General features: G+C 48.1%; 2 protein-coding genes across 9 annotated transcripts; one reads left to right on the top strand and one right to left on the bottom strand.

Moving 5' to 3' along the window:
• Positions 1-1,006: 1,006 nt before the first annotated feature.
• LOC119276145 (beta-galactosidase 4-like) lies at positions 1,007-9,122 on the bottom strand. 8 transcript variants are annotated; one of them, XR_005136381.1, is made up of 9 exons: positions 8,402-9,122; positions 8,216-8,256; positions 8,017-8,122; positions 7,798-7,902; positions 7,635-7,708; positions 7,446-7,564; positions 3,159-5,548; positions 2,070-2,161; positions 1,007-1,724 (listed from the first exon to the last, which is right to left on the bottom strand). XR_005136381.1 is itself a non-coding variant. In XM_037557138.1 (7 exons), exons 1-5 carry the CDS (start codon positions 8,849-8,851, stop codon positions 7,655-7,657), a joined length of 633 nt encoding a protein of 210 aa, XP_037413035.1. In that variant the 5' UTR covers positions 8,852-9,122; the 3' UTR covers positions 4,976-5,548; positions 7,446-7,564; positions 7,635-7,654. The 8 variants fall into 8 exon arrangements, 1 of the variants encoding a protein (XP_037413035.1); XR_005136382.1 differs by having other exon boundaries at positions 2,070-2,158; XR_005136379.1 differs by having other exon boundaries at positions 1,007-2,161; positions 3,159-4,454; positions 4,534-5,548.
• A 1,225-nt stretch (positions 9,123-10,347) lies between these two features.
• LOC119276144 (protein NSP-INTERACTING KINASE 3-like) lies at positions 10,348-15,441 on the top strand. The gene is made up of 4 exons (XM_037557137.1): positions 10,348-10,954; positions 12,347-12,607; positions 12,704-13,621; positions 14,737-15,441. Exons 1-4 carry the CDS (start codon positions 10,513-10,515, stop codon positions 15,195-15,197), a joined length of 2,082 nt encoding a protein of 693 aa, XP_037413034.1. The 5' UTR covers positions 10,348-10,512; the 3' UTR covers positions 15,198-15,441.
• Positions 15,442-25,468: the final 10,027 nt, after the last annotated feature.

Genomic DNA, 25,468 nt, shown 5'->3' with positions numbered 1-25,468 from the left:
CCTTCGGGATAAGGTTCTTCAAAAAAGAAGCAGAGCTGTGTTTCGGTACACCCCACATAATCTGAGATGACACAACCCTAAGCTAACGGGTACACACCAAATCCTAGCATCCTCGAGATCATCCTTCAAGGCTTGCACTCCTCAATACAAGCAATTGTTCGTACGATTATGACATTTTTTAATTTTCTCTCAAGGCTTGCACCCTACATAACATGAACATCCATAAAAAAATCAAATTTTTTTGAATTTCCATGACATTTTTGAGGTATTGTTCATCCGGGAGCAAATGCTCCTCGGAGTCAAAACCGATTGATTATATACTAGTAGTTAGAGCGTCACCCTATGGCGTCAAAGTTGTGCGCACGGTTCCATTTAAAAAAATACATGGGGTCCTTGCCTCAAACATCACCAAAAAAAATCCTCACCTCCATTTAAAAAAAGAAATAAATTACCACCATAGCCTACCAGCGAGCACCACTTTGCATAGCTCCCCATTAAAAAATATGTGAGGCCTCATCTTCATCTTAAAAAAACATTAAAAAACCATCACCTCCATCTAAAAATATATATTCCAAAAACTTTCTCACCGTGGCCAATCAGTTTGTGCCATGTGGCATAACTGGTTGGCCGTCCTTCTCCCGACCCTTAATGGGTTTAACTAGTGGTTGGGGCGCACCCTTGGCGCGCCACCTGTGCGGTCCTTTGCGTACCAGTCTTTGGCCCAGTTCTTTTGGTCGATTCTCCCAGAATCTTGAAAATCGACCTTCCACCCAGCTTCTCCCGGAATCTTGAACCCATATTTTTTTGACAATCCTAGATATTTACATCATAACTTGCTAGAATTGTAAAAGAAATATGTGTTCAAGATTCTGGGAGAAGCTGGGGGAAGGCTCGATTCTCAAGATTCTGGGAGAATCGGCCAAAAGAACTGTCATAGTTGTGAACTTGCTTGTGTTAGCCCAGATGAGCGCCAGATGCTAAACAAAAAATGAGCAGTACCATGTCATTGAATAAATCTGCATCCTTATAGTAAATATGTGTTGTGCTTATCTTGAGATAACTTTCCTTACATTTTAAGTGCCTTTTGGCATTGTCAGTCACTAAAGTAATGTCACATTACCATTCTGAATGCTCTAGTGCAGAAACACCAATAACTACCTTTCTCATGAACCTTTTGTTTGAATAAGGCAATATCACCTTGACAAACGACACCTGGATTCATCGCCCATAATAATTTGTATGCATATAAGAGAAATATGTCATGACAAAAGGGATTTCACCTGTACACAGTTAATATAAAAGAATGACCTCTATTAAAATCAAAGGCCTTTGGATTAAACAAAAATCGAGACATACAAATGATGCAGCATAATTGTTCACCCATCAGCATGAAAGGAATGGTGTGCTTTATAAAGAAAGGAATGATGTGCTTTATAAAAGTGAGCGCGCTACATGGATGCAATGGTCATGTGGTGATAATCTGCATCGAGATTAGTCATTCATATTTCATCTATGATATGTAAAGAGTCGAAAAAGAAATTCAACTTCAAGATGAAAAACACAATAGCATGGGTATTGAATTGCAAGATGGGCCTTGCTTCAACACTATATCACATCCCACTGGTGGTACTGTTTTCCTTTTATTGTAAATGGCCTAATTCCCAAAGAGCCATGTTCCGACAACAGAGTTATGGAGAAAATTTAAGAGAATTCCATCACAAAATCTGCAAAAATCGAAAACCCACACAAAGATCTAAGAGAATTACTTCGAAGAACACTGAAATTTGTGTGACCTTACATGCACACAACAGTTGTGATCTAACTTTTTTTTGCAGGCTTATGATCTATTTGCTTGAAAATTAAAATATATGCTTCATAGTATTTCCTTCTGTTTAGTACAGAACCTTGACCATGAAACATGATCACAAGTTCAGATTTTGTATACTGCAAAGTTCATGCTAGAACCAGATATTCACTTGTGATATATGGATCAAGCAATACACACACACACACACACACACACACACACAGAGAGAGAGAGAGAGAGAGAGGATTGGGAAGTTACTAACTGAGGATGTGAGTGGACGAAAGGGACAATCTCGATTCATCTATCGTCCAAAGCCGCCATGAAAAGGGGGGCAGAGATGGTGGGGTTGACCTGCTACATAAGGCCAACAGTGGTTGAGTTACCGAGTTATAAGCAAAGATGAAATGAACATTCAAAACCAGCTATCATGTAGGAGGTGCATCAGTCTCACAGCCAACCATAGCAAGATAAAGGAAGATGAAATGAACATTCAAAGTCACCTATCATATAGGAGGTGCATCAGTATCACAGCTTACCATAACAATTGGCATGCACGGCAAAACTTGCTAGTTAGCATAACAGAAAGTGTTGTCTGAACTGGGTACTATATATAAATTAGAAACTCTAATTAACCTATTCGAAAAACTCAAAATTCAATGGTGAATGGGAGCTAATTTGCAACAGGGCATAGGTGCGCAAAATTTATGTTAATGCAAATTAGCTCAGAATTTTTTCAACATGGAGGTCCTTATTTGATGCTTTCAGATCACGTATTGAATTTTCAGTTATGCTGAGAGAACAAAACGAATCTCAGCCACTCCCGGAACCTTGAATAGACTAATGCATTTATCACAGTTGAAAAGCATAATAAGAACATTAGTTTGAAATCTGACAGTAAACGGTTGTCATCAACAATTTTCTAGCTTTTTACTCGGCTGTAAGTCTTCATACATCATGGTGAAATTACATAAGATATAAACCGGTACTCTAAAGAGCGCAGACTAATACATTCATCACAAGTGGAAACCCTAGCAGATACCGTTAGTTTGAAACTTCTGTGTGGAATTTAGTATGCAGACTCACTGTAAATGTTGTTATTAACACTACTACTCTCCTGAAACCAGTCCTCACTGCTCTAATATTTGTCATGATAACAATGTAAAAGCTAGTAACATTTACTGTGTGTAAACCTATTCAGCCATTTCTGTCATTGCGCTCCCAGACTGTATGATGTGTGTTTCTGCTTTATTCCCTAATACGTATCACTCATGTACGTGAACATGAAGCAATGGAGACAGAAAATCAGTGTTAAGGTATAAGCTAGCATGGAGACCAAGAACATATCCCTTACCTCGTAGACGACATTAACTTAGGTGACTGGATCGGGTTTACTCCCAGAGAAGGGAACAACCTCGCTCATGGTCGCCCTAACCCGATAGACGGTACCATTGATGTGTGTAACTACACACTGTTTGGCTTCTTCCAGTACAGAAAGGAAGCTTGATTATCCTGCCATTTCAATATCAATTACAAAGGTTTTTCCAAGGAGAACCCAACATGTACTCCCTCTGTCCAAAAAAGCTTGTCCCTTAAATGGATGTATCTAGCACCAAGTTAGTGCTAGATACATCCATTTGAGGAACAAGCTTGGGACAAGCTTTTTCAGACGGAAAGAGTACAAATTAACGAAGTCATTGCAACAAATCGGAAAGAGGTAAACAAAATTTGGATACAAAATCATTTTATCTAGCGAACGGAGCAATTCTAGTTGTATCTTTACACAAGCACTAACACTGTCTAATTGGATAAAGAAAAAAGGACGCCAAACACCCATCTATGTGTTCAGCGCCAACAAATGAAAATTACACACGAATTTATAATTCTTATCATCTAAGTTGACAAACTGGAAGACTAATTTAGCTGCACATCAAGAAGAAAACCCACTCAAATAGTATGCTTAGAACCTCAGTATCATTTTCAGCCTATAGAACTAAAAAGCAGCTAAATTTAATCGCTAATATTAGTAGTGCTACAGGCAAACTTATGTAACTTTGTCCACTAACGTAAAGTGAGCACAACTAAAGAAAGCTTATGTGTTCCTTTTCCATTCGTGCTTATTTGCCCCTTATGTGTGAGTTAAAACAAGTATACAACAAGCTCGTTCTGCAGATTTTTGGATAGCAGTGACTAATGTTTGCCCAAAGAGAATGCTTTAAATCAGCTAATCTTGCCACCCAGAAGCCGAATTGGTGAACACATATGAAAATACAAACTCAGATTAACAATAGTTAGGTAAGTTTTCACTGATGACGAACAGAACAAATATAAGATTTATATAGAAGGGGACTATAAAAATCAATAAATCTCTGCAGTTGCCTGATGCTAACCATCAGTCTACCAAGGTTAAGATAATGATACAAAATACTAACATCAATACCCATGTCCCAAAGAAAGAGAAAGAAGCTTACCAATTTATCATCTATCCAACTGGTGCACAAAAAAAACTGAGGGAAAACATGAAGTATTTGAACAGAAAAGATTAAATTCACTCATGCATATATAAAACTGAAGAAATGTCAACATTTTTGCGAAAACTGTTAAGAACACATGTCACAATTGTCTCAAAGTGAGTAGTAGCATCATAACTCTGCAAAGAGAAAAAAGAAAGGTCATGAACGTCTACAACATGAGACTGACACTGAATTCTCATATAAAGCAAAACTTACTGATTTGACAACAATTATAACGAGAAGGTTCTCTAACTGGTTCATATGGTTGCTAAAAAAATCAACTGATTCATCTCTGTCATACATATAGAAACATAGATCAATTCCAGGCTTTAGTTTTGACGGTGGGTTAGCAGTCTATGCTTCAGCAGACACAGATGAAAATAACTTCCCTTTTGGCACAACATTGTGAGTGTGCGAGCAGCATAAGACATGCTAGCAGTAGCTGGACCGGCTCACCTTGGTTGGGTAAGAAGCAGAAGCCGTGGCGTTGGCGCCGGCGGCGTCATGGGAATGTCCAGCGCAACCATGAACCAATTCATGTAAGCTTAGGGTGGTTGTGTTCATCACCAAAAAAAGACATAAATCCCAAGTCCAGATGGATCTTCACTCACATCAACACAACAGAGGAATAGAAAAGAAAGAAGAACACTGTATAATAGATAAGGAAAATTTGTGTATTTGTAGCATAGCAAAAGAGGGCTCAGTTTTGTCTTTGATCTTCAAGCCCAACACTCAGATCTCTTGCTGCATAACATAAACATCACAATGTAGACGAACTGCCCTGGTTATCACTCGTCAGAATGACCATCCGAGGTGCAGAACATCCAACATCACCAATGAATTGAACAGGCTGCCAGAGAGGTAAGAGTGGGCTCTAATTTAGTACCCACAGGCTACAGCAGTCTTGATTGCTCAAGACATGCTTATTTCAGCCACATCATCATCGCCCCTCATTTTTTTACTGAAAAGGAGGTTGTACCCCCGGTCTTTGCCCACCCAGCGACATGACCCTGGTATCTCCATCCATCCATCCATCAGCCTCAGGAGCTACTCATACCTGGCCTCGACCAACCAAACCTGACGACGCACCAGACAACACCGTAAATGCATCTTGGTCCTCGTTGTCGCGGACGAGGGCGGGGAGCCGGGAGGGGTCACGCCCGCCGCACCGACCCCAGGGACCTCACCGGCGCACCCGACACTGCGGCGGTTGTCCGAGCCAGGGCCTCCTCTGCAACCAATTTGAAGGGTCAGCTTCAGATCATGATAAACTTCAAAACACAGAGGAGACCAAGATGATAAACTTGTGCAAAATTATTATAAACAGATGCTTTAGAAAAGTACTAAATGGCAAAAGAAATGAAATCCTCTCTGGTACTTTAATCAATAAAATATTGTATGTAGTAGCGATGTCAAGGGCACCATGTTATTTGTGTTTTTAATTCCTAACGTTTGCTGACAGACTATAATCTGTGGTACTTCTATCCACTGTCGCCTACTTGAATCCAGATAGACATAATCAGTGAATTTTTCCCGCACGCACGGATGTCACTACGATTAGGGCATGTACAATGGTGGCATATGGATACATATGCCCCATGACAAAAAGTAATTTGAAGCATCTACATTAATTTTTCCTTTCCAATGCAAGCTATCACTAGTGGGCCTTATTAAGAAATAAAAAATAAAGACTTCAGTACACATGCATCTCTACTTTTCACTCCAACCTTTTCAGATTTTGTCATCGGACCACGCTTTTTCTCTTCAAGCACCCGCCTCCTGGAGAGGATCCTGCTTCCCTATCCGAACCTACTTTACGTCATATCCGATCCTACATGGCATGCGAGGCATCACCTTGAGGCTATGCATTGTACATGCCCTTATCCACCGTAGTCTGATAAAGAAGAATGTAAAACACCCACTCCCACGAATGATTAGGTAAAAAAATTACTCCGCTTGGGACCGCGTTCTAAATAGAAAGTCCAAATGTCGTCTCCCCAGAAAGCAGGGGGAAACAAAATCAAAAGCATGATAGGGACCATGCTACTTCCGTCACCCATGAGGCAATGACACGCAAAGATGCAGACACCGTGCGTTTGTGTTATCTTCGGCGAAACAGGTTGGACTAAAAACACGGAACAAATCTATCTCGGCGCCGGATTCCACGACCGCTTCCCCCTTCTCCCCTACCCCTCACCACCTCAACCCCAAAATATCCCCCAATTCCGACGCGACCGCGAAATCCTAGTCGACCCGGAGACCCGGAGAGCCGCTCTGGCATCCCCGGAAGTATCAAACTGGGTATTCGACTGCCCCCTCATGGACGACCTTGCTACCACCGACTTCGCTGCAGCACCCGCATGAGGCTTCTACTGGACCCCGCCGATGCATCCGCAAATGCACACTCTTGCGCAGGCCGTCTCCGCTACCCCAGCTCCCAATCCCTGGTATGTAATTGCAGGTTGGACTAAAAATCAAAGGGATGGTCTCCAGTTTATACATTCCGTGTCCTGATTTGTTGCTCGTATCTCTATGTTATCACCTATAGCATAAACCGGTGCGGCTGATAGCATAATTGTTATGTGTGGTTGTAGATTAGTAAAACACTACAGACTATGTGGAATTTGCATCATGGACCAGAGATTGCATGCTATATAGAACTACTTACATGAGCGAGCATCTTTGCTTGTGTATTAGGACTTAGGAGTGGTTTTGCTTGTCTCATTGGTGTTGGGTTAGAGGAGATGGTTTTGCACATGAATTTAAATGGGCCTTGTGGAAGGTGCATGGCGGGACGGAATGTTCAGTATGTGCAAGGCTCGTTTGGTTCGGGTGCATATACTACATATGCAGTGCATAGAATGCATACATAGTTTCACTCTTATTCGAGGAAAGTATAGTTTCCTCCTAAAATCCTCCTTGATTGGTGCATATCCTCCTAAACTCTAAAACCAGATTATTTACACCCTGAACTTTGCAAAAGTGGTATATAAATGTCGCCCTGAACAGTTTTGGGGAGAATTGAAGGTAGTTTTGATCTGATGTTTTTTTCACTTCGTCAGAAAGTTCACGGGCATTTTTGGATCTCTTGTCACTAGAATTTGCCTAGGGATGGAACAAGATCGAACCTTCTCATAGTTCCCGATCCACTGGATGGAGGGATCGCCGGAGACGAGCACCCGCTCGGCCTGCTAGATGGCCCTGTGCAGGTCCCTCTGGTGTCCCCAGTTCAGCTGCCTAAGCAGATCTGCGCACAATGACAACAATGGTTATAGACAATCAGAGTACTGGTCGCAACTGGAGTACTGGTCGCGTACCATATTCGTCGAATGGTGCATCATGGTCGTAGCTTGTCGCGATGAACAGGCCATCGGCGGTCCAGTCCATGGTACTGAAAGACAGATTAAATGTTAGGTGTCACTACAACTTAAAACCGAAACATTGAGTGACAACATGTGGTAGCCAGCATCAGTTGCTCACCATGTAGTAGTTGACGAAGGACCCGCACTTCTGAATGAACCTTACCACCACGAACGCCATGTCCTCCACCAGCCGGTGCGGCACCGCGCCACCAAATGTCGTGAACTTTACATCAATTGACATATTTGATCGTGTCAGCAATGTCGTGACATGCTTGCTGTGCAGATTGCAATTAAAGTGCTGTTTGTTTAGAAATTTTCACGCTTCGTGCAAACTTACCATCCAGGCAAGGCCTCGGTCCACATGGTAGGCTTGCTGTTGGAGTTGGGGCCGAAGTAGTTGCAGTAGAAGCCATTGCAGGTATTTTTTTGCAGCCATCACGAATCTATTCATCATTACAAAGGGAACAACTGACAAATCTGTCAATTTTAATAGAATAAAAGGAACGAATTAGCAATATATTTTGTGGTGCCAGTACCAGGCTCCAAAGTTGGCACCTTGATTCAGTGATGTGATGTCCTAACAGAAGCATGTGCCCAGTGCAAGAAAGCGAAGTGGTTAAATTATCTGGCACCGCAATTTGCTCTTTGCCATTGCGCCATGGGCCATGGCATTGACAACAATTGTGAGATGAGAACGAGAACAAGAGGGTGTTGTAGCTTACCGCGGCGTCGGGAGCATCGTCATGCTTGCACACCACCCACGGCAAGCTGGCGTCAGTGGCGACGACCATCTTGGTGGCCTAGTTGGCGTACGGCTTGGCGCCGCCGCCCATCGCCTACTCCATGTACCCGTCTCCACCTGGGCGAGGATGATGGGGCCACCCTGCCACTCGAACATCTTCCATGGTTGCTGTGGCAGCAAAACCAATCAATCACACACGGCGGCGGCGCAACATGTTAATAAAATAATAGCGCCCATCAACCGCACACACGCTACGATCTGACGACCCCTCGCCGGTGACGTAATCGAAATGGGGAAACCAGAGCAGAGCAGAGCAAGCAAAGAGCGTCCTTGACGTAATCGCCACCTCCTTCTTCTCCCCGTCGCCCTTGGCCGCCTCCGCCGTCTTGGCCGCCGCATCCTTGGCCTGCGAGGCCGCGGACGTGGACATCAGCCGCACCCACGCACCGTTGCCGCCAGCGCAGGCACCTCGCCTCCCCTCCTGTGTGCTCCCGAGATCCAATTCGAGAAGATCGGGGTATACGAGGCTGGGGCAGGTGGAGCTCGTGACGGGAGGTGAGGAGGGCACGGGCACGGGCGGCGCGCGGTGGATTTGGCGGAGAAAGAGGCGGCGGCGGCGAAGCAGCAGGAAAGGGGCGGGGGTTGGAGGAGAGGAAAGGAAAGAGAGACAGGGGTCGCGTGCGTGGGGAAGGAAACTGAGAGAAGATATTTTTCCTCTCCAACCCTGAGCGAACGAGCAAAAGCCTCTTTTGCCTACGCACGAAACAGTACCTCTGCCAAGGTGGCACGCGCGAGCGAGCGCCGTTTGTGCGACGATGAAAGGGTTTAATTATGCTTATATTTTCACTTCATTATTAATGCAACTGTCTTGTTAGAATGGTTTTCGATAAATGATGCTTGTATTAACTGAGAATGTAGCATCAAGTGGATACAAAACATAATGAGTGACACCCGGTCTCTGCATAGCTAAGATGCACACGATATTAAACAAATAGTCTAACAAAGTATATAAAAAAAAGACAAGTTGGCAATAGTAAAGCCATATGAGTCCGAAACTATGCCAATGTCGACGGAGGTGGACCGATCCGAAAATTATGTTGCCACACATGTTAGGTAAAAACCTCCCTAGCCACCCGCTCCAACCACATACACACCGCCTTGAACATGGATTGATACTCCGTTCGCTGTAGCGTGGACCATGTACGAAGCCAATGCGTACAACAGTAAATAACCTGCATAGAAGAAAATGCCTTGTTAGAAAGTTTAGAATGTTAACCTGCATAGGTTGTGTATCCAAACACCTGATTTGATTTCCAGATTAGACACTTAAATCAACTTGGACAACCAACTACCCCCTCCATCTCATAATGTAAGAGTGTTTTCGACATTAGTGTAGTGTCCAAAACGCTCTTATATTATGAGACCATCTTTTTTTAATAAAAATTTGATTTTATTAATTAGAAATAATTGTTACATCGTCTATAAGAAAAGCTATAATGTCATTCATAGGTTCCTCGCTACCGGAAAGTATTTCTTATTATGTGTTCGTTTGCAAACACCCTACAACACTAGTATTTTTTTTTCATGGTAATACATGTCTCATTTATATCATAAGGATCATAGTACAAACCATGTATATACCGACCTGACAATACTAAAAAGACAGCAGAACACTAGCCTTTGCACATAGGAGCACCAGCCAAGAAGTAAAATTACAAACAAGACGTACACGGGCGACGCGTTTATGTGCAAACACCTTGCGACTGCTCCTCCACGGACTGGACTAGGACGCAAAATGGTCGGTTCGTGCAACTTAATGGTTAACTGGCCTGGGTGTGCGCAGCCAATCCACTTCAGGTTCCAGTGCCCAGCTACGTGAGCTGACATGCGAGGCCAACGATTCATCCTCACACACACACAACCCAGCTCGGTGCATCTGACCAACCCTCTCGGGGTTATTTTACTTGTTCACTCATCTCCTCGGACCCCTCACCCCTGCACGCTCTTGTCTCCTCCACCCTCCCCTCCCCTCCCCTCGCGCATCAAGAAGAGGGAGGGAGGGTCTCCGCGAGAGCACCTGCGCGGCCGGCAATGGCCTCCGCCCGCCTCGTAGCCCTCGCGGCATTGGCAGTCGTGTGTCGCTCTGTGTTGGGCCTGGCCTCCGCGGCGGACGACGGAGAGGTGCGGGCGCTGCTGGAGCTCAAGGCGGCGCTGGACCCGACGGGGCGCCTGCTACCTTCGTGGGCGCCCGGGCGGGACCCTTGCGCCCGGGGCGGGTTCAAGGGCGTCGTGTGCGACGGCAGCGGCGCCGTCGCCAACGTCTCGCTGCAAGGGAAGGGCCTGCCCGGGACGCTCTCCCCGGCCGTCGCCGGCCTCCGCGCGCTCACCGGCCTGTACCTCCACTACAACGCGCTCCGCGGCGGCGTGCCCCGGGAGCTCGCCAGGCTCACATGGCTCACCGATGTCTATCTCAACGTCAACAACTTCTCCGGCCCCATCCCGGCCGAGATCGGCGCCATGGCCTCACTGCAAGGTGAGCCAAGTCAGAGCTCCGCTTCTTCCCTTTTCTTTTCGATTCTTGCTTGCCTAGTTGCATGTGGCGCCGTGGACTCTGCCACTGCCACTGCCACTGCCACGGGTATAGCATTGCTCCATTGCTTGGATTGATTCGATTCGTTCCGTTGTATTCCAGTCCACTCTCCTCTGCCTAGCGTCCCATGATCCTAAAACGAGTTCTTGGATTGGATTGACGCTTCTTGGCTGATATCTAGTACTGCTATATGATTTGTTCATCGATTGATTTACTACACTTCTTGGTTTGTTTGGCATCTAAGGCCTTCCACAATGTGTTCGATGCCACAACTCTGAAAAGTATGCCACGCAGATGATGGATGATGATGCCAGATGAAATATATTTAGCACCGCCCGCACACTGAAAGAATTGGGCATCGATTGAGGGTCAGACCCACACATATAAACAAGTGTATATCAGCAACAGTTGCCCCACTAGCAGCGTCTTGCTCCTGGCTCACTGCCGCTTCTTCCCTTGAGCATCAGGCTTAGTTTATTGTTTTGTTGGTTCTGGCATCGGAGCAAGTAGATGCTCCGGTTCCCAGAAATTTTTTTATGGCAGCGCTTGGGCAATGAAGAGCACCGGTGCCAAATGAAGTAAAGGTGAATTTAGCACCATTTTTGGCTTACATAGTGGAGGGCCTAAGAGCATGCTTGGATACGTTTTAGTCCCATGACTAAAAGTAGTGGGACTAAAACTTGCTAGTCTCACCCATGCTTGGATCCAAGTACTAAAGAGACTAAAATCTAGTTATTGAGCATTTATTATCCTCCAAACCCTCCAATCCAGAACTAAGGAGAGGAATTAAATGAGAAAAGAGAGAGCTAATACATATTTTAGTAGGTTTCCCATGACTAAAAGATTTTAGCCTCAAGACTAGTCTTAGCCTCTATTTAGTCAGCGGTGCTTGGAACTTTAGCCTCTAAAAGAGACTATTTTTAGAGCATGCTTGGATACGTTTTAGTCCCATGACTAAAAGTAGTGGGACTAAAACTTGCTAGTCTCACCCATGTTTGGATCCAAATACTAAAGAGACTAAAATCTAGTTATTGAGCATTTATTATCCTCCAAACCCTCCAATCCAGAACTAAGGAGAGGAATTAAATGAGGAGAGAGAGAGCTAATACATATTTTAGTAGGTTTCCCATGACTAAAAGATTTTAGCCTCAAGACTAGTCCTAGCCTCTCTTTAGTCAGGGGTGCTTGGAACTTTAGCCTCTAAAAGAGACTATTTTTAGTCAGACTAAAAATAGTCCCTTGTATCCAAGCACCCTCTTAGTCAGACTAAAAATAGTCCCTTGTATCCAACCACCCTCTAACACTGCTGTCAATGTTGATGTGTCAAAAAAAAAGTGTTGCAGCTGTGCTACAATCAGCTGACCGGGAGCATCCCCACGCAGCTGGGGCTACTGAACAGGCTCACCGTGTTGGCTCTGCAGTCCAACCACCTGAACGGCGCCATCCCTGCCAGCCTCGGCAACCTGCCGGAGCTGAGGCGGCTGGACTTGAGCTTCAACCACCTATTCGGCTCCATCCCGGTGAGGCTGGCCAGGCTCCCTCAGATCACCGCTCTCGATGTTAGGAACAACTCGCTCACCGGCAGCGTGCCCTCAGGTAAGTAATCTACGAGTCCATTCTTTGAGCAATTAATGCCTGCCCCGCTCAGTCTCAGTCAGTAATAAGGAGTCGTTTGATTTGGTTGCTCCCCAGAACTGGCCAAGCTGGAGGGTGGATTCCAGTATGGGAACAACACTGATCTGTGCGGCACCGGGCTCCCCGATCTCCGGCCGTGCACTCCGGCGGACCTCATCGACCCCGACAGGCCCCAGCCGTTCAGCGCTGGCATCGCGCCGCAGATCACGCCGGACGGGGCCCGCGGGCATTGCAGCGGCACCCACTGCCCCCCTTCCACCAAGGCGCTCGCGGCCGTCGTCGTTGTCGCGGTGATCCTTCTGGCGGCCGGTCTCTTGGTCTTCTCGTGGCACAGGTGGCGCAAGCAGAGGACGGCCGCAGGCGCACCTCCGATGACCACCGTGGGCGGCCGGTGCAGCACCGAGGGCGAGGCGAACAAGGAATCGTTCCGCAAGAGCGCGTCGTCAACGCTGGTGAGTCTCGAGTACTCCAACGGCTGGGACCCGCTGGCCGACGGGCGGAGCGGCGTCGGGTTCTCGCAGGAGGTGTCCCCGAGCCTCCGGTTCAACATGGAGGAGCTGGAGTCGGCGACGCAGTACTTCTCGGAGCTGAATCTGCTGGGAAAGAAAAACTCCAAGTCCAAGGGTGGCGCCGGAAGCAGCTTCGCGGCCACGTACAGGGGCACGCTGCGCGACGGCACGCCCGTCGTGGTCACCCGGCTGGGCAAGACCTGCTGCAAGCAGGAGGAGGCGGAGTTCCTCAAGGGCCTCAAACTGCTCGCCGAGCTCCGGCACGACAACATCGTGGGGCTGAGGGGGTTCTGCTGCTCCAGGGCCAGGGGAGAGTGCTTCCTGGTGCACGACTTCGTGCCCAACGGGAGCCTGTCGCACTTCTTGGACGTTGCAGGAGAAGACGGCGGCGGCGGTGCCCTCGGCCATGGCGGGCGCGTCCTTGAGTGGTCCACGAGGGTGTCCATCATCAAGGGCATTGCTAAAGGTATGGTATCAGTTAATCAAACACAGCTAGAGTGCTAGGGCTAGCGTGCTAACGACCAAATATTTCTGCATTCGTACTGTACTGTCAAAAAACCCTGCCTGTGAGAAGCACAAGGCTGGCATGCATCATTTGGCAGAATGCATACATGTCCAATCAGTTTCTCAGTTCATCAATACTAGGACTGTCCTGGTTGTTCACATGTTTTCGGGAAACATGTGATAGGTGCTACACTCCGGTAGTCACATTCGGAACTGTGTAGCTGTAGGTACTCAAATAGCTCTGCTTGCTTTTCTTTAGAAAGGAGGAAAACCCATGCCTCTCCATCATCATGGTGACGCACATAGCCATATTGGAGTAGGACACAAGTACCATCATCCAGAACACTCAAATCATCCTAAGTACTCCCTCTGTAAAGAAATATAGCATATTTTAGATCAGGTAAAGAAATATAAGACCTCCTAGATCACTATAAATCAGAAACATATGCCATCATCCAAACCGGTTGAATCTAACCCGTGCTACTCCCTCCGTTCCTAAATATAATTCTTTTTAGAGATTTCAATATAAACTACATATGGATGTATATAGACGTAGTTTAGAGTGTAGATTCACTTATTTTACTCCGTATGTAGTTCATACTTGAATTTCTAAAAAGACTTATATTTAAGAACAGAGTGAGTACCGCCTTTCATGGGTTGCATCCAAATGCAATAAACTCCCATGCTTCCACATGGTGAAGTAAGGACCACATACAAGTTTATCATGTAGCTCTGAAAGTTTTCTTTTTCATTTTTTTTCGGAAAGGAGGAAATTGTCTTCCAATTTTTTTTGGTATCTTTGCATTTTTCTTAAAACACACTCATTACGGAAATTTAACAAATGCCCAAAGTAAAGCACAAACTCACACTCGATATGCGACCTGAATTTTGGAGTAACCCCACCCAACCAGCTTCCAAAGAGGTTCGATATACTAGTAAGTGGGGGCAGGTTTAGTAGTTGTGCCGGCTGTGTCTCCAAACTGATGAGTAACTTTTGATACTTGTAATTTGCAGTTGTTACTCAAATGGTTCTAGCTTTTGCAAAAGCAAGGTTACTTATCGATGTTTACTTTACAGGAATTGGATATCTGCACAGTACTAGAGCAAACAAGCCCCCTCTGGTTCACCAAAACATATCGGCGGACAAAGTTCTGGTGGATTACACCTACAAGCCCCTGATTTCTGGTTCCGGCCTGCACAAGCTCCTTGTGGATGACCTGGTCTTCTCGACCCTCAAGGCGAGCGCCGCCATGGGGTACCTTGCCCCTGAGTACACCACTGTCGGCCGGTTCTCAGAGAAGAGCGATGTTTACGCTTTCGGGGTAATTGTGTTTCAGATACTCACGGGTAAAAGTAAAACGATGCAGCTGCCCTTCGAGTCAGGAAACGTCCATGACCTCATCGATGGTAACATGAAAGGATGTTACTCGGCAACCGAAGCGGCTAAACTGGCAAAGATTGCATTGGTCTGCACCAGTGAAAACCCTGAGCAAAGACCCAACATGGAAGAGCTGCTTCAAGAATTGGACACCTTGTGATGTATGGGCATACAATGTGATAACTTTTTATTGCCAGTCTCGCCTGGCCGTGCTGCCTTGGCTGGAATCTAGGAGTGATTATCTAGGGTCACTAATCGCTGATCTTAGAAGCAAATGAGGTACTGATTAATTTATTTTTCTTTTGAAATGAGGTAGCAATGAGATACTTAGGATCAATGCTGAGATCTTGTATTATGCTAATGTTGTACTGTTACTGTTGTTGAGTAAAGGCTGCATTGGTAGATGCATCGGATGCGATATTCTCTGTTGCATGAATGCAGCCATTTGTTGCAACTCCTTTTGCTCGGCCCTTGTTTTCTTCAGACAGTGCATAGCTCTTGTGACTCCCAAGTGTACAATCAATCCTGTGTTCACGTGTACCAGTTTGGATCGATCTTCTGAGGCTGTGATTGCCTCTAACCAAGGAGGAAGAGCCAAGACTCCTTGAGAGCATGTGAGCTATAGATTGCTGTCTTGTCTTGTTGGTTGCTTATGTTTTGTCCAGTACAGAACCCTGCCTCGTGATCACAGAGGCTGATGCAATCTCCACAGGCAGAATAAAAGGCACACGTGTCCGCCACATCTACGAATTCTACATCCAGCTGATGGGCTCCAGGGAAGAGTCGCGCGCTCGGCTGCAGGCATACGTCCGTCTGGAATCCCGCGTTGCGGGTCTCGGACGAGGAAAACGAGAGCCTGGGGCTGGCTTTCCTTCCTCAGGAGATTGATGTGGCGGCCCTGGGGATGAAATCAGACACTGCCTCGGACCCTGATGGTTGGCCGGTGGCGATGTTTAAGCGTTTCTGGCCTGTGCTTAAGGGGCCTATTTTCGACGTATGTAACGGGTTCATGCAGGGCTGCGTAGATATCTCACGCCTTAACTTCGGGGTTCTTTCACTGATACCCAAAGTCCAGGATGCGGACTGTATTAGGCAATTTAGACCGATAGCTCTCATTAACGTTCCGTTCAAAATCTGCGCTAAGGCTTGTTCCACGCGTCTCTCTCCGGTGGCTCAACGTATCATTAGTAGGAGTCAGTCGGCATTCATCAGGGGCCGCAGTATTTTGGAGGGGCCGCTCGCCCTCCAGGAGATTGTTCACTCTCTTAAACGCTCTCGTCAGCCAGCCATTCTTCTAAAACTAGATTTCGAGAAGGCGTATGACCGAGTAAACTGGGATTTTCTCCGACAAGTCCTCCTGGACAGGGGCTTCTCATCGGTGTGGGTTCACCGCATGATGCAATTGGTCTCGTGGGGCCAAACAGCAATTGCAGTGAATGAAGAAGTAGGGAACTTCTTCCGCAACAAACTGGGCTGCCTCAAGGGGACCCGGCTTCACCGTTGCTTTTCAACTTTGTGGCTAATGCCTTGGGCGCCATGTTAGATCAAGCCCGTGCAGCAGGCCACATCAGGGGAGTGGTTGGCAACTTGATCCCGGGGGGCGTGTCGCACCTGCAGTATGCAGATGACACGCTCCTTCTTTTCGAGCCAGACTTGCACATCATCGCAACGGTTAAGGCAATTCTCTTGTGCTTTGAGATTATGTCTGGGCTCAAAATTAACTTCCACAAGTGTGAAGTAGTGTCCATAGGGATGGACGCGGCCGAAAGTTCACGTGGAGCTAACTTGCTAAATTGCAAGCTTGGGAAGCTACCGTTTACTTACCTTGGCCTCCCGATTGCTGAGAAAAAGTGCTTGGTCTCAGATTGGGAACCTCTCTGCACTAAGGTGGCAGGTAGAGTCTGCCCGTGGAGAGGGAGATTCATGTCTTCAGGGGCAAGACTTATCTTAACCAACTCCAGCCTTTCGTCCCTGCCTATGTTTGTCATGGGTTTGTTCCTGCTGGCAAACGGAGTTCACACCAAAATGGACACTCCTAGGCTCGTTTCTTTTTGGAAGGGGCGGGGACGAAACGTAAGTACCATATGGTAAAGTGGCAGGCAGTCTGCCGGCCCAAAGCCCGGGGGGGCCTTGGGATCATCAACTCAAAGTTGATGAACATTGCACTCATGTGCTAATGGATTTGGAAGCTGTCTTAGGGCGAGACTGGCCTCTGGATGGACCTCCTGCGTGCCAAATACTTCCCTGGTGGGAACTTTCTTGAGGCAGCAGGCCATGGGTCTCCTTTCTGGAATTCCATCCAATCCCTAAAACCGTACTTTGCCAGAGGGGCGAAATTCACGGTTAATAACGGGCGCTCCACGTGATTCTGGCTCGATCTCTGGATCAGCCAACAACCCCTTTGGTTGGAGTTTCACAATCTTTATTCCATCGCTGTTGATCCCAACCAATTGGTTGCCACGGCCTTCAGCTCTTCCCCACCTTCTATTTTCTTCAGAAGGGAGCTCTCAGGGCCTGAGGTGGTTAGTTGGCACCGCTTGCGAGCTCTTATCGCCGGAGTGCATCTGTCATCCGATGCGGATTCGGTGTCTTAGAGGCTCACAGGTTCTGGAAAATTATCGGTCAACTCTCTTTATCGAGAGCTGGCGCGCGGTCCGGCCTTCCAGGCTGCCACAGGGCTCTGGAAGGCTCGAATCCCGTTTAAAATCAAGGTCTTTCTCTGGCAATTATGCTATGATCGCCTCCCTACCTCCATAAATGCAGCTAAACGCAATGGGCCGGCCACAGGGCCCTGCGCACTGTGTGGTGTCCCCGGAGACGCGGATCACGCGTTCTTCCAGTGTCATCTAGCTCGCTTCACATGAAGCGCGGTCCGGGAGGCCGCGGGCATGGATTGGGATCCACGCTCCCGCTCTGAGCTAGTGTCATCTTTGTCCTCGGTCCAGGGCTGCTACCGCCGTATCATGTGGACATGTGCGACTGCTATGTTGTGGGCCCTCTGGCGAACTCGCAACAAGTTTACGATTGAGGGTGTTTTCCCATCTCACCCCGCTGACGTAATTTATAAATGCATCATTTCTTACAACAGTGGGTGACGATGATATAGACCTGGGGTAGGGTCATACACCTGACCTATACGCCCTACCCAAGATCACTACCCTAGAAGCAAAGAAGCCCAAGAGACAACAAGGAGTACCCAGTGAAGGCGTTGAGTGTAATCCACTCGACCAATCATATCACTCGGGTACCCCTCCTTCCTGATGTCACTCGACCATACAAGAAACCACTCGACATACTGAAGACTAGAAGTCACTCAGAACTGCAACGGTCAGGCATTCACTCCGTAGTCTTTAAGATCATTAATAGCACTTATGGCTGGAGTTATCAGTAACGCCCCGTCTTTACGAACATTGAACTCCTTGTAACGGGGGATGGCTGGGGTCCTGGCGCACTCTATATAAGCCACCCCCTCCTCTGGCACAAGGGTTCGCACCCCCTGTAACACACACTCTCATAATCCAGTCGACCGCCTCCGGGCACCGAGACGTAGGGATTTTACCTCTTCCGAGAGGGGCCTGAACTTGTAAACACTTGCGTACAATCTCACGGCAGCTAGGACCTTGCCTCCTCATTCATACCCCCTATACTTACTGTCAGACTTAGAACCATGACAGTTGGCTCCCACCATGGGGCAAAGCGTCATAGCGACTTCTGGTGAGGTTGCATTTTCTTCGATCTTCATCAGCATGGTTTCCGGTGGCGGTTTAGTCATGGGCCGCGAGTTCCGACTCGACGCGCTCACTTTCATCACCAACGACTCTGCCTGGCTCCAGGAGGCCCCCCTCGATGTCGAGGCCCTCCCGGCTCATGGCTCGTCGCACTTCCGCGCGAGTTCCTGCGGCGTCCTTCTTCGGCAGCCGTCTTCCCCGTACCAGTCAGTCATCGCATCGTCATCTCACTCTGCTAGACGCCGCCGCAAGCGGCCTGGGCGTCCGCGGCTCCAGCGGTGGGTGAGACACGCGGTGGCTCGTCAGGCGTTCACCCCTCAAGTTGCGGCGATTGAGCCCAACGTATTTCCCTTTGGATCGGTCGACCCATCGACTGATTTTGCAGATACCTTTTCCGAGAGCGGGAGTTGTGACCCCGCGGTGGAGGTCCTCATGGTCGACTCCCATTGCGGTCCGCCTGGTTATCGTCGCAGCGGTGACGGCGGAGAAGTGATGGCCCGTCACTCGACCATGAAGAATATCAGCCCCAACCTCTCAGCTCACTGTAGAGGGCGGAGCTGCATCACCGCAACGTGGAGGCTCTCCAGACCCCCATCATAGGGGAAACCGCCGAGACCCGGGCCTTGGAGGCAGTGCGTCTGGCCACTCTGGCTGAGCGCACTCGTCTGGAGAATCTCCAACATTCTCTCGACGAGCGTGCTCGTCGACTGATCCCCGAGTCCAGTCGACGTCCACGGCAATTGTTTCCACCGGAAACTCAGGTATTCCGCACACCGATTCAGAATCTTGCATCCGTTGCGCATATTGCTGAGTCCATTCAGTTGTCCCGTTCGAAGGCTGGAAGAGGCTTGGAACAGATCAAAACGCTACTCCGAGCAGCAGGAGACCAGAACTCCACTGTGTCCCAGTCGCGGAACAGAATCCACAGCAGATCAGTAAGAGCATACACCGTTCAGTCGGCACACAGTCCTAGGTCGCCTTTGCGGCGTGGAGATCATGATCACCGCCAGGATCGGCACCTGGGAAGAGTTCATGGAGAATATGATCGTGAGTATGCCCGCGACAACCACCGTCGAGCGCCTTCGCCCCTTCCGAGGGACAGCTCATACGCGCCCCGGCGATATGATGATAGGCGTCCGTATGGGAATGACCGCAGAGTTCCATTCGACCCCACAGAGCCCGGCTTCGACACAAGGTCTGTCCTTGTGCAGGGTTTGGTCTACCGGAACAGAGCATACAGAGAAGGGCTGGATCAGGACAGACCCAGTGGAGGCAGAGTCCATGTTTCTGGCCCAGAGTGTTTCGGAAGAGCCGTCAGAGCCGCTGAGATTCCTCATAACTTCAGACCGGCGACTGGCGTCCGTAAGTTCACGGGAGAGTCGAAGCCCGATACTTGGCTTGAGGACTACCGAGTGGCTGTGCACATTGGTGGCGGCAGCGATGAGGTGGCCATGAAGCACCTCCCTCTCATGCTTGAAGGTTCTGCCAGAGCTTGGCTGAATCAGTTGGCCCCTGGGAGCATTTTGAGTTGGGACGAGTTAGCCCGAGTGTTCGCCACAACGTTTGAGGGCACTTGCAAGAGACCTGCTGGTCTACCGGAGCTGGACATTGCGTGCAGAAACCGAATGAAACCCTAAGAGACTATATCCATAGATGGATCACTCTGCACCACACAGTAGAGAATGTGTCAGATCACCAAGCAGTCTGTGCCCTCAAGGAAAGCGTTCGCTACAGAGAGCTCAATCTGAAGTTCGGTCGGACTGGAGATATGTCCTTGACTCAGATGATGGAGATGGCCACCAAGTACGCTAACGGCGAACAGGAAGACCGACTCAGGAGTGGCAAGCATAAAATAATCGCCCAAGACAACGGAGGAGGAAATTCCAGTCAGAAACAGAAGCGAAAGGCTGAGGCAGCAGGTCCTACCGAGGCAGCAGTGTTGAATCAGGGAAAGTTCAAAGGGAAACCCAAATGGCCTTGGATCCCTAAGAAAGTGAAGGACCAGGAAGGAAATGATGTGATGGATTTGTCGTGTCATATTCACACCAAGAAAGATGAGGAGGGGAACCTGATTCTCCCCAAGCATACCACTCGACAATGTCGACTCCTAATCCAGAACTTCCGAGAGAGTAAAACCGGTGATAAGGACAAAGAGTCTGAGAAGGCAGAACTTCCGAGAGAGTAAAACCGGTGATAAGGACAAAGAGTCTGAGAAGGAAGAAGATAAGGATGATGATGGTGGTTACCCCAATGTCAATGCCACCTTTGTGATTTTTGCCGATATTGAGAGCAAAAGTCGACTGAAGGTCATTAACAGGGAGGTAAACATGGTTGCTCCGGCAACACCAAGGTATTTGAAGTGGTCAAAAAACCCTAGTACATTCGACCAGTCCAACCACCCGACACGCGTATCTACCCCTGGGCGGCAAGTACTGGTGGTCGACCCAGTCGTGGGAGGCACCCGACTGACCAAAGTTCTGATGGATGGTGGCAGTGGTCTGAATATTCTGTATGCTGAGGCCCTCAAAGGAATGGGCATTCCGGTGTCCAAACTCAGCGAGAGGAACATGAGGTTCCATGGAATCATCGCAGGAAAGAAAGCTGAATCACTCGGTCAGATAACTCTTGACGTGGTTTTCGGCGATGAAAAGAATTTCCGCAAGGAGAAGTTGACGTTTGAGGTTGTGGATTTCTAGAGTGCCTATCATGCCATTCTGGGCAGACCTGCCTATGCTAGCTTTATGGCTCGACCATGTTATGTATATCTCAAGATGAAGATGACTCACCCCAGAGGCGTGATAACGGTTTTCGGTAACCGTCAAAGAGCAGAAGACTGTCTTCAGGACGGTGCAAAGATAGCAGATGAGCAGATGGCAGCAGTAGAGTTTCAAGAGTACCAGAAAACTGCAGATCCGAGTGATTTGCTGCGTGCAAAGAGGCCTGCCTCGGAGTCCGCATTTCAGTCAGCCGGCGAGACCGAACCAGTCCATGTTCACCCGACTGACCCCAATGCTGCTCCGACCCACATCTCAACAACACTCACAGCAAATAGGAAGAAGCGCTCATCCAGTTCCTCCGTGAGAACTGGGACATGTTTGCATGGAAGCCATCTGACATGCCAGGTTTACCCAGGGAGCTGGCTGAGCACCGTTTGCGAGTTGACCCAAAAGTAAAACCTGTTAAGGAACATCTCCGTCGGTCCGCCACGGAGAAGAGAAAGGCCATTGGCGAGGAGGTGGCTCGGCTCCTGGCTGCTGAGTTCATTCGCAAGATATACCACTCTGAGTGGCTCGCCAATGTTGTTATGGTTCCCAAGAAAGACAAATTACTCCAAATGTGTATTGACTTCAAGCACATCAATCGGGCCTGCCCGAAAGATCATTTTCCTCTGCCCCGCATCGACAAGATAGTCAACTCAATTGCGGGATGTGAGCGACTGTCCTTCCTGGACGCTTATTCCGGGTACCATCATATCCGACTGTATGGACCCGATGAGATAAAGACGACTTTCATCACCATGTTTGGGTGTTTTTGCTATCTTACTATGCCCTTTGGCCTCAAGAATGCCGGTGCCACATTCATGCGCATGATTCAGAAGTGCCTGCTCACTCAAATCAGTTAGAATGTGGAAGCATACATGGATGACATAGTGGTTAAGTCACGCAAAGGTTCCGAACTGATGGTTGACCTTGCTGAAACCTTTGCCAACCTAAGGAGGTATTATATCAAGCTCAATCCATCAAAATGCACATTCGGAGTCCCAGGCGGAAAGTTACTCAGTTTTCTCATTTCCGAACAAGGGATCGACGCAAATCCAGAGAAGATTGGCACAATCCTCCGAATGAAACACCCAGTGCGTGTGCATGATGTTCAGAAGCTTACTGGTTGTTTGGCTGCATTGAGCCGATTCATCTCACACCTCGGTGAAAAGGCACTGCCTCTTTACCGACTAATGAAGAAATCAGACAAGTTCGAGTGGAATGACGAAGCTAAAGCAGTGTTTGAGGAGCTCAAAGCCCTGTTTTCCACCCAGCCGGTGCTTGCTGCTCCGGTTAGCAAGGAACCTCTACTGCTTTACATCACAGCACACGGGACAAGTTGTCAGCACAGTGCTCATAGTCGAGCGGGAAGAAGAAGGCAATGCCTTCAAAGTTCAGCGTCTGGTGTACTACATTTCAGAAGTCTTAACCCCATCTAAGCAGAGATATCCTCACTATCATAAGCTTGTTTATGGGATTTACCTAACCTCGAAGAAGGTTGCACACTATTTCTCTGATCACTCAATTTCAGTCATCAGCGATGCTCCATTGTCAGAGATTCTGAATAACAGAGATGCAACTGGTCGAGTGGCAAAGTGGGCGATTGACCTCCTTCCCTTAGATATCAAATTCGAGGCAAAGAAGGCCATCAAGTCTCAAGCAATTGCAGATTTCCTTGCAGAGTGGACAGAACAACAACGGCCAACTCAAAGTTAGTCGGAACATTAGACCATGTTCTTTGATGGATCTAAGATGTTAAATGGCTCTGGTGCAGGAGTGATCTTAGTGTCCCCACGAGGATACAAGCTCAGTTATGTCCTCCAGATTCACTTTGATTCTTCGAACAATGAAGCTGAGTATGAGGCACTATTGTATGAGCTGCGTATGGCCATTTCACTCGGCGTTCGGTGCTTGATGGTTTATGGCGACTCAGACTTAGTGGTTAACCAAGTAATGAAGGAATGGGACATCAGGAGTCCCGCAATGACAGGTTATTGCAATGCAGTAAGAAAGCTAGAGAAGAAGTTTGAGGGGTTAGAGCTCCACCACATACCACTAATCAAGAATCAAGCTGCTGATGATCTGGCGAAGATAGGTTCCACTCGGAAGCCTATCCCCAGCAATGTGTTCTTGGAACATCTCCATACCCTGTTAGTACAAGAAGATCCCTTCAAGGAAGAGCCCCCACAACCGATAAGTTCAACCGACTCGACTGAGATAGAGGTTCCAGCCGTGGTCGACCTGATCATGGAAGTCTTGGTGATCACGCCCGATTGGACAGTGCCGTACATCGCGTACATTCTCAGAAAGGAGCTCCCAGAGGATGAAGATGAGGCTCGCCAGATAGTCCGTTGATCCAAAGCTTTCACCGTGATGAAAGGGCAGCTTTACAGAGGAAGTGTCACAGGAGTGGCTCAACGCTGCATCACCCCGGAAGAAGGCCGAATGATCGTAAACGATATCCACTCGGGGACCTGTGGTCACCATGCGTCCTCTCGGACCATCGTGGCCAAAGCATACCGAGCGGGATTCTATTGGCCTCGAGAAAATGAGATGGTGAAAGATATAGTTGACAAGTGTGCAAGTTGCCAGTTCTACTCTAACATGTCCCACAAGCCTGCATCTGCCCTGAAGACTATTCCACTCGTCTGGTCGTTTGCAGTCTGGGGATTGGATATGGCTGGGCCCTTCAAGACCGGCGTGAGTGGTTTCACCCATTTACTCGTAGCAGTCGACAAGTTCACCAAATGGATCGAAGCCAAGCCCATCAAAAACCTTGGAGCAGGCACTGCCGTTAGTTTCATCAAGGAGTTGATATTTAGATATGGAGTCCCTCACAACATTATCACAGATAATGGCTCCAACTTTGATTCTGATGAGTTCAAGGCATTCTGTGCATCCCAAGGCACTCGGGTCAACTATGCGTCCATCGCACACCCGCAGTCGAATGGACAGGCAGAAAGGGCGAATGATTTGGTCCTTCAAGGGTTAAAGCCTCGACTGATGCGCGATCTCAAGCATGCTGCTGGAGCTTGGGTGACTGAATTGCCGTCAGTCCTATGGGGGCTAAGAACAACGCCCAATCGCTCGACTGATCGAACCCTTTCTTCCTGGTGTACGGCGCTGAGGTTGTGCTTCCGAGTGACTTGCTGCACAATGCTCCCCGAGTGGAACTGTTCTCAGAAGCTGAAGCAGAGCAAGCACGTGAAGATGTAGTTGATCTCCTGGAGGAAGAGCACGAGATGGCTTTGGTTCGATCGACCATCTATCAACAAGATCTGCGTCGATTCCACGCTCACAATGTCAAAGATCGAGCATTTCAGGAAGGAGACCTTGTGCTCCGAGTGGTTCAGAAACGACCTCACCGGCCTGGGAAGGTCCCTTCATCATCACCAAGGTGCTTCACAATGGAGCGTACCACATTTACAACGTAGCCAAGAAAATGGACGAGCCACGCACATGGAACGCAGAGCTGCTTTGTCCTTTCTATACCTAAAAACACTCAACCCGATGAGTTGTAGTAAAAGTACTTTAGTTTGTTTTCCAAAGACAAGATTTTTACAGTATCTTAATGACTGGTTCCTCGTAATCTCTTGTGTCCAAATACCCCAGTGGGTGGCTTAGCCGCGAACCTGATTCGCCTAAGTTAAAAAACATTCCGAGTGGAGAGCAATCCTCCCACTCGAGGGCTTAGCTACGACCCTAAAATCGCCTAAGTTAAAAACATTCCGAGTGGAGAGAAATCCTCCCACTCGGGGGCTTAGCTGCGACCCCGAAATTGCCTAAGTTAAAAACATTCCGAGTGGAGAGCAATCCTCCCACTCGGGGGCTTAGCTGCGACCCCGTACTCGCCTAAGTTAAAAAAGCATTCCGAGTGGAGAGCAATCCTCCCACTCGGGGGCTTAGCTGCGACCCTAAAATCGCCTAAGTTAAAAAACATTCCG

Source organism: Triticum dicoccoides, chromosome 3B (assembly GCF_002162155.2).
Source record: "Triticum dicoccoides isolate Atlit2015 ecotype Zavitan chromosome 3B, WEW_v2.0, whole genome shotgun sequence".
Lineage (NCBI taxonomy): Eukaryota > Viridiplantae > Streptophyta > Magnoliopsida > Poales > Poaceae > Triticum > Triticum dicoccoides.
This window is presented reverse-complemented; position numbering and strand designations above follow the sequence as displayed.

Bases quoted from the DNA above. Each gene is read 5' to 3' on its own strand.
- LOC119276145 (XM_037557138.1), bottom strand. From the start codon at position 8,851: ATGTCCACGTCCGCGGCCTCGCAGGCCAAGGATGCGGCGGCCAAGACG. The intron at 8,590-8,671 runs GTGTGTGCGGTT...TTGCTGCCACAG, and splicing joins AGGGGTCGTCAGATCGTAGC to CAACCATGGAAGATGTTCGA. The intron at 7,903-8,016 runs GTAAGTTTGCAC...ATTGATGTAAAG, and splicing joins ACCGAGGCCTTGCCTGGATG to TTCACGACATTTGGTGGCGC.
- LOC119276144 (XM_037557137.1), top strand. From the start codon at position 10,513: ATGGCCTCCGCCCGCCTCGTAGCCCTCGCGGCATTGGCAGTCGTGTGT. The intron at 12,608-12,703 runs GTAAGTAATCTA...GTTGCTCCCCAG, and splicing joins CACCGGCAGCGTGCCCTCAG to AACTGGCCAAGCTGGAGGGT. The intron at 13,622-14,736 runs GTATGGTATCAG...TTTACTTTACAG, and splicing joins CATCAAGGGCATTGCTAAAG to GAATTGGATATCTGCACAGT.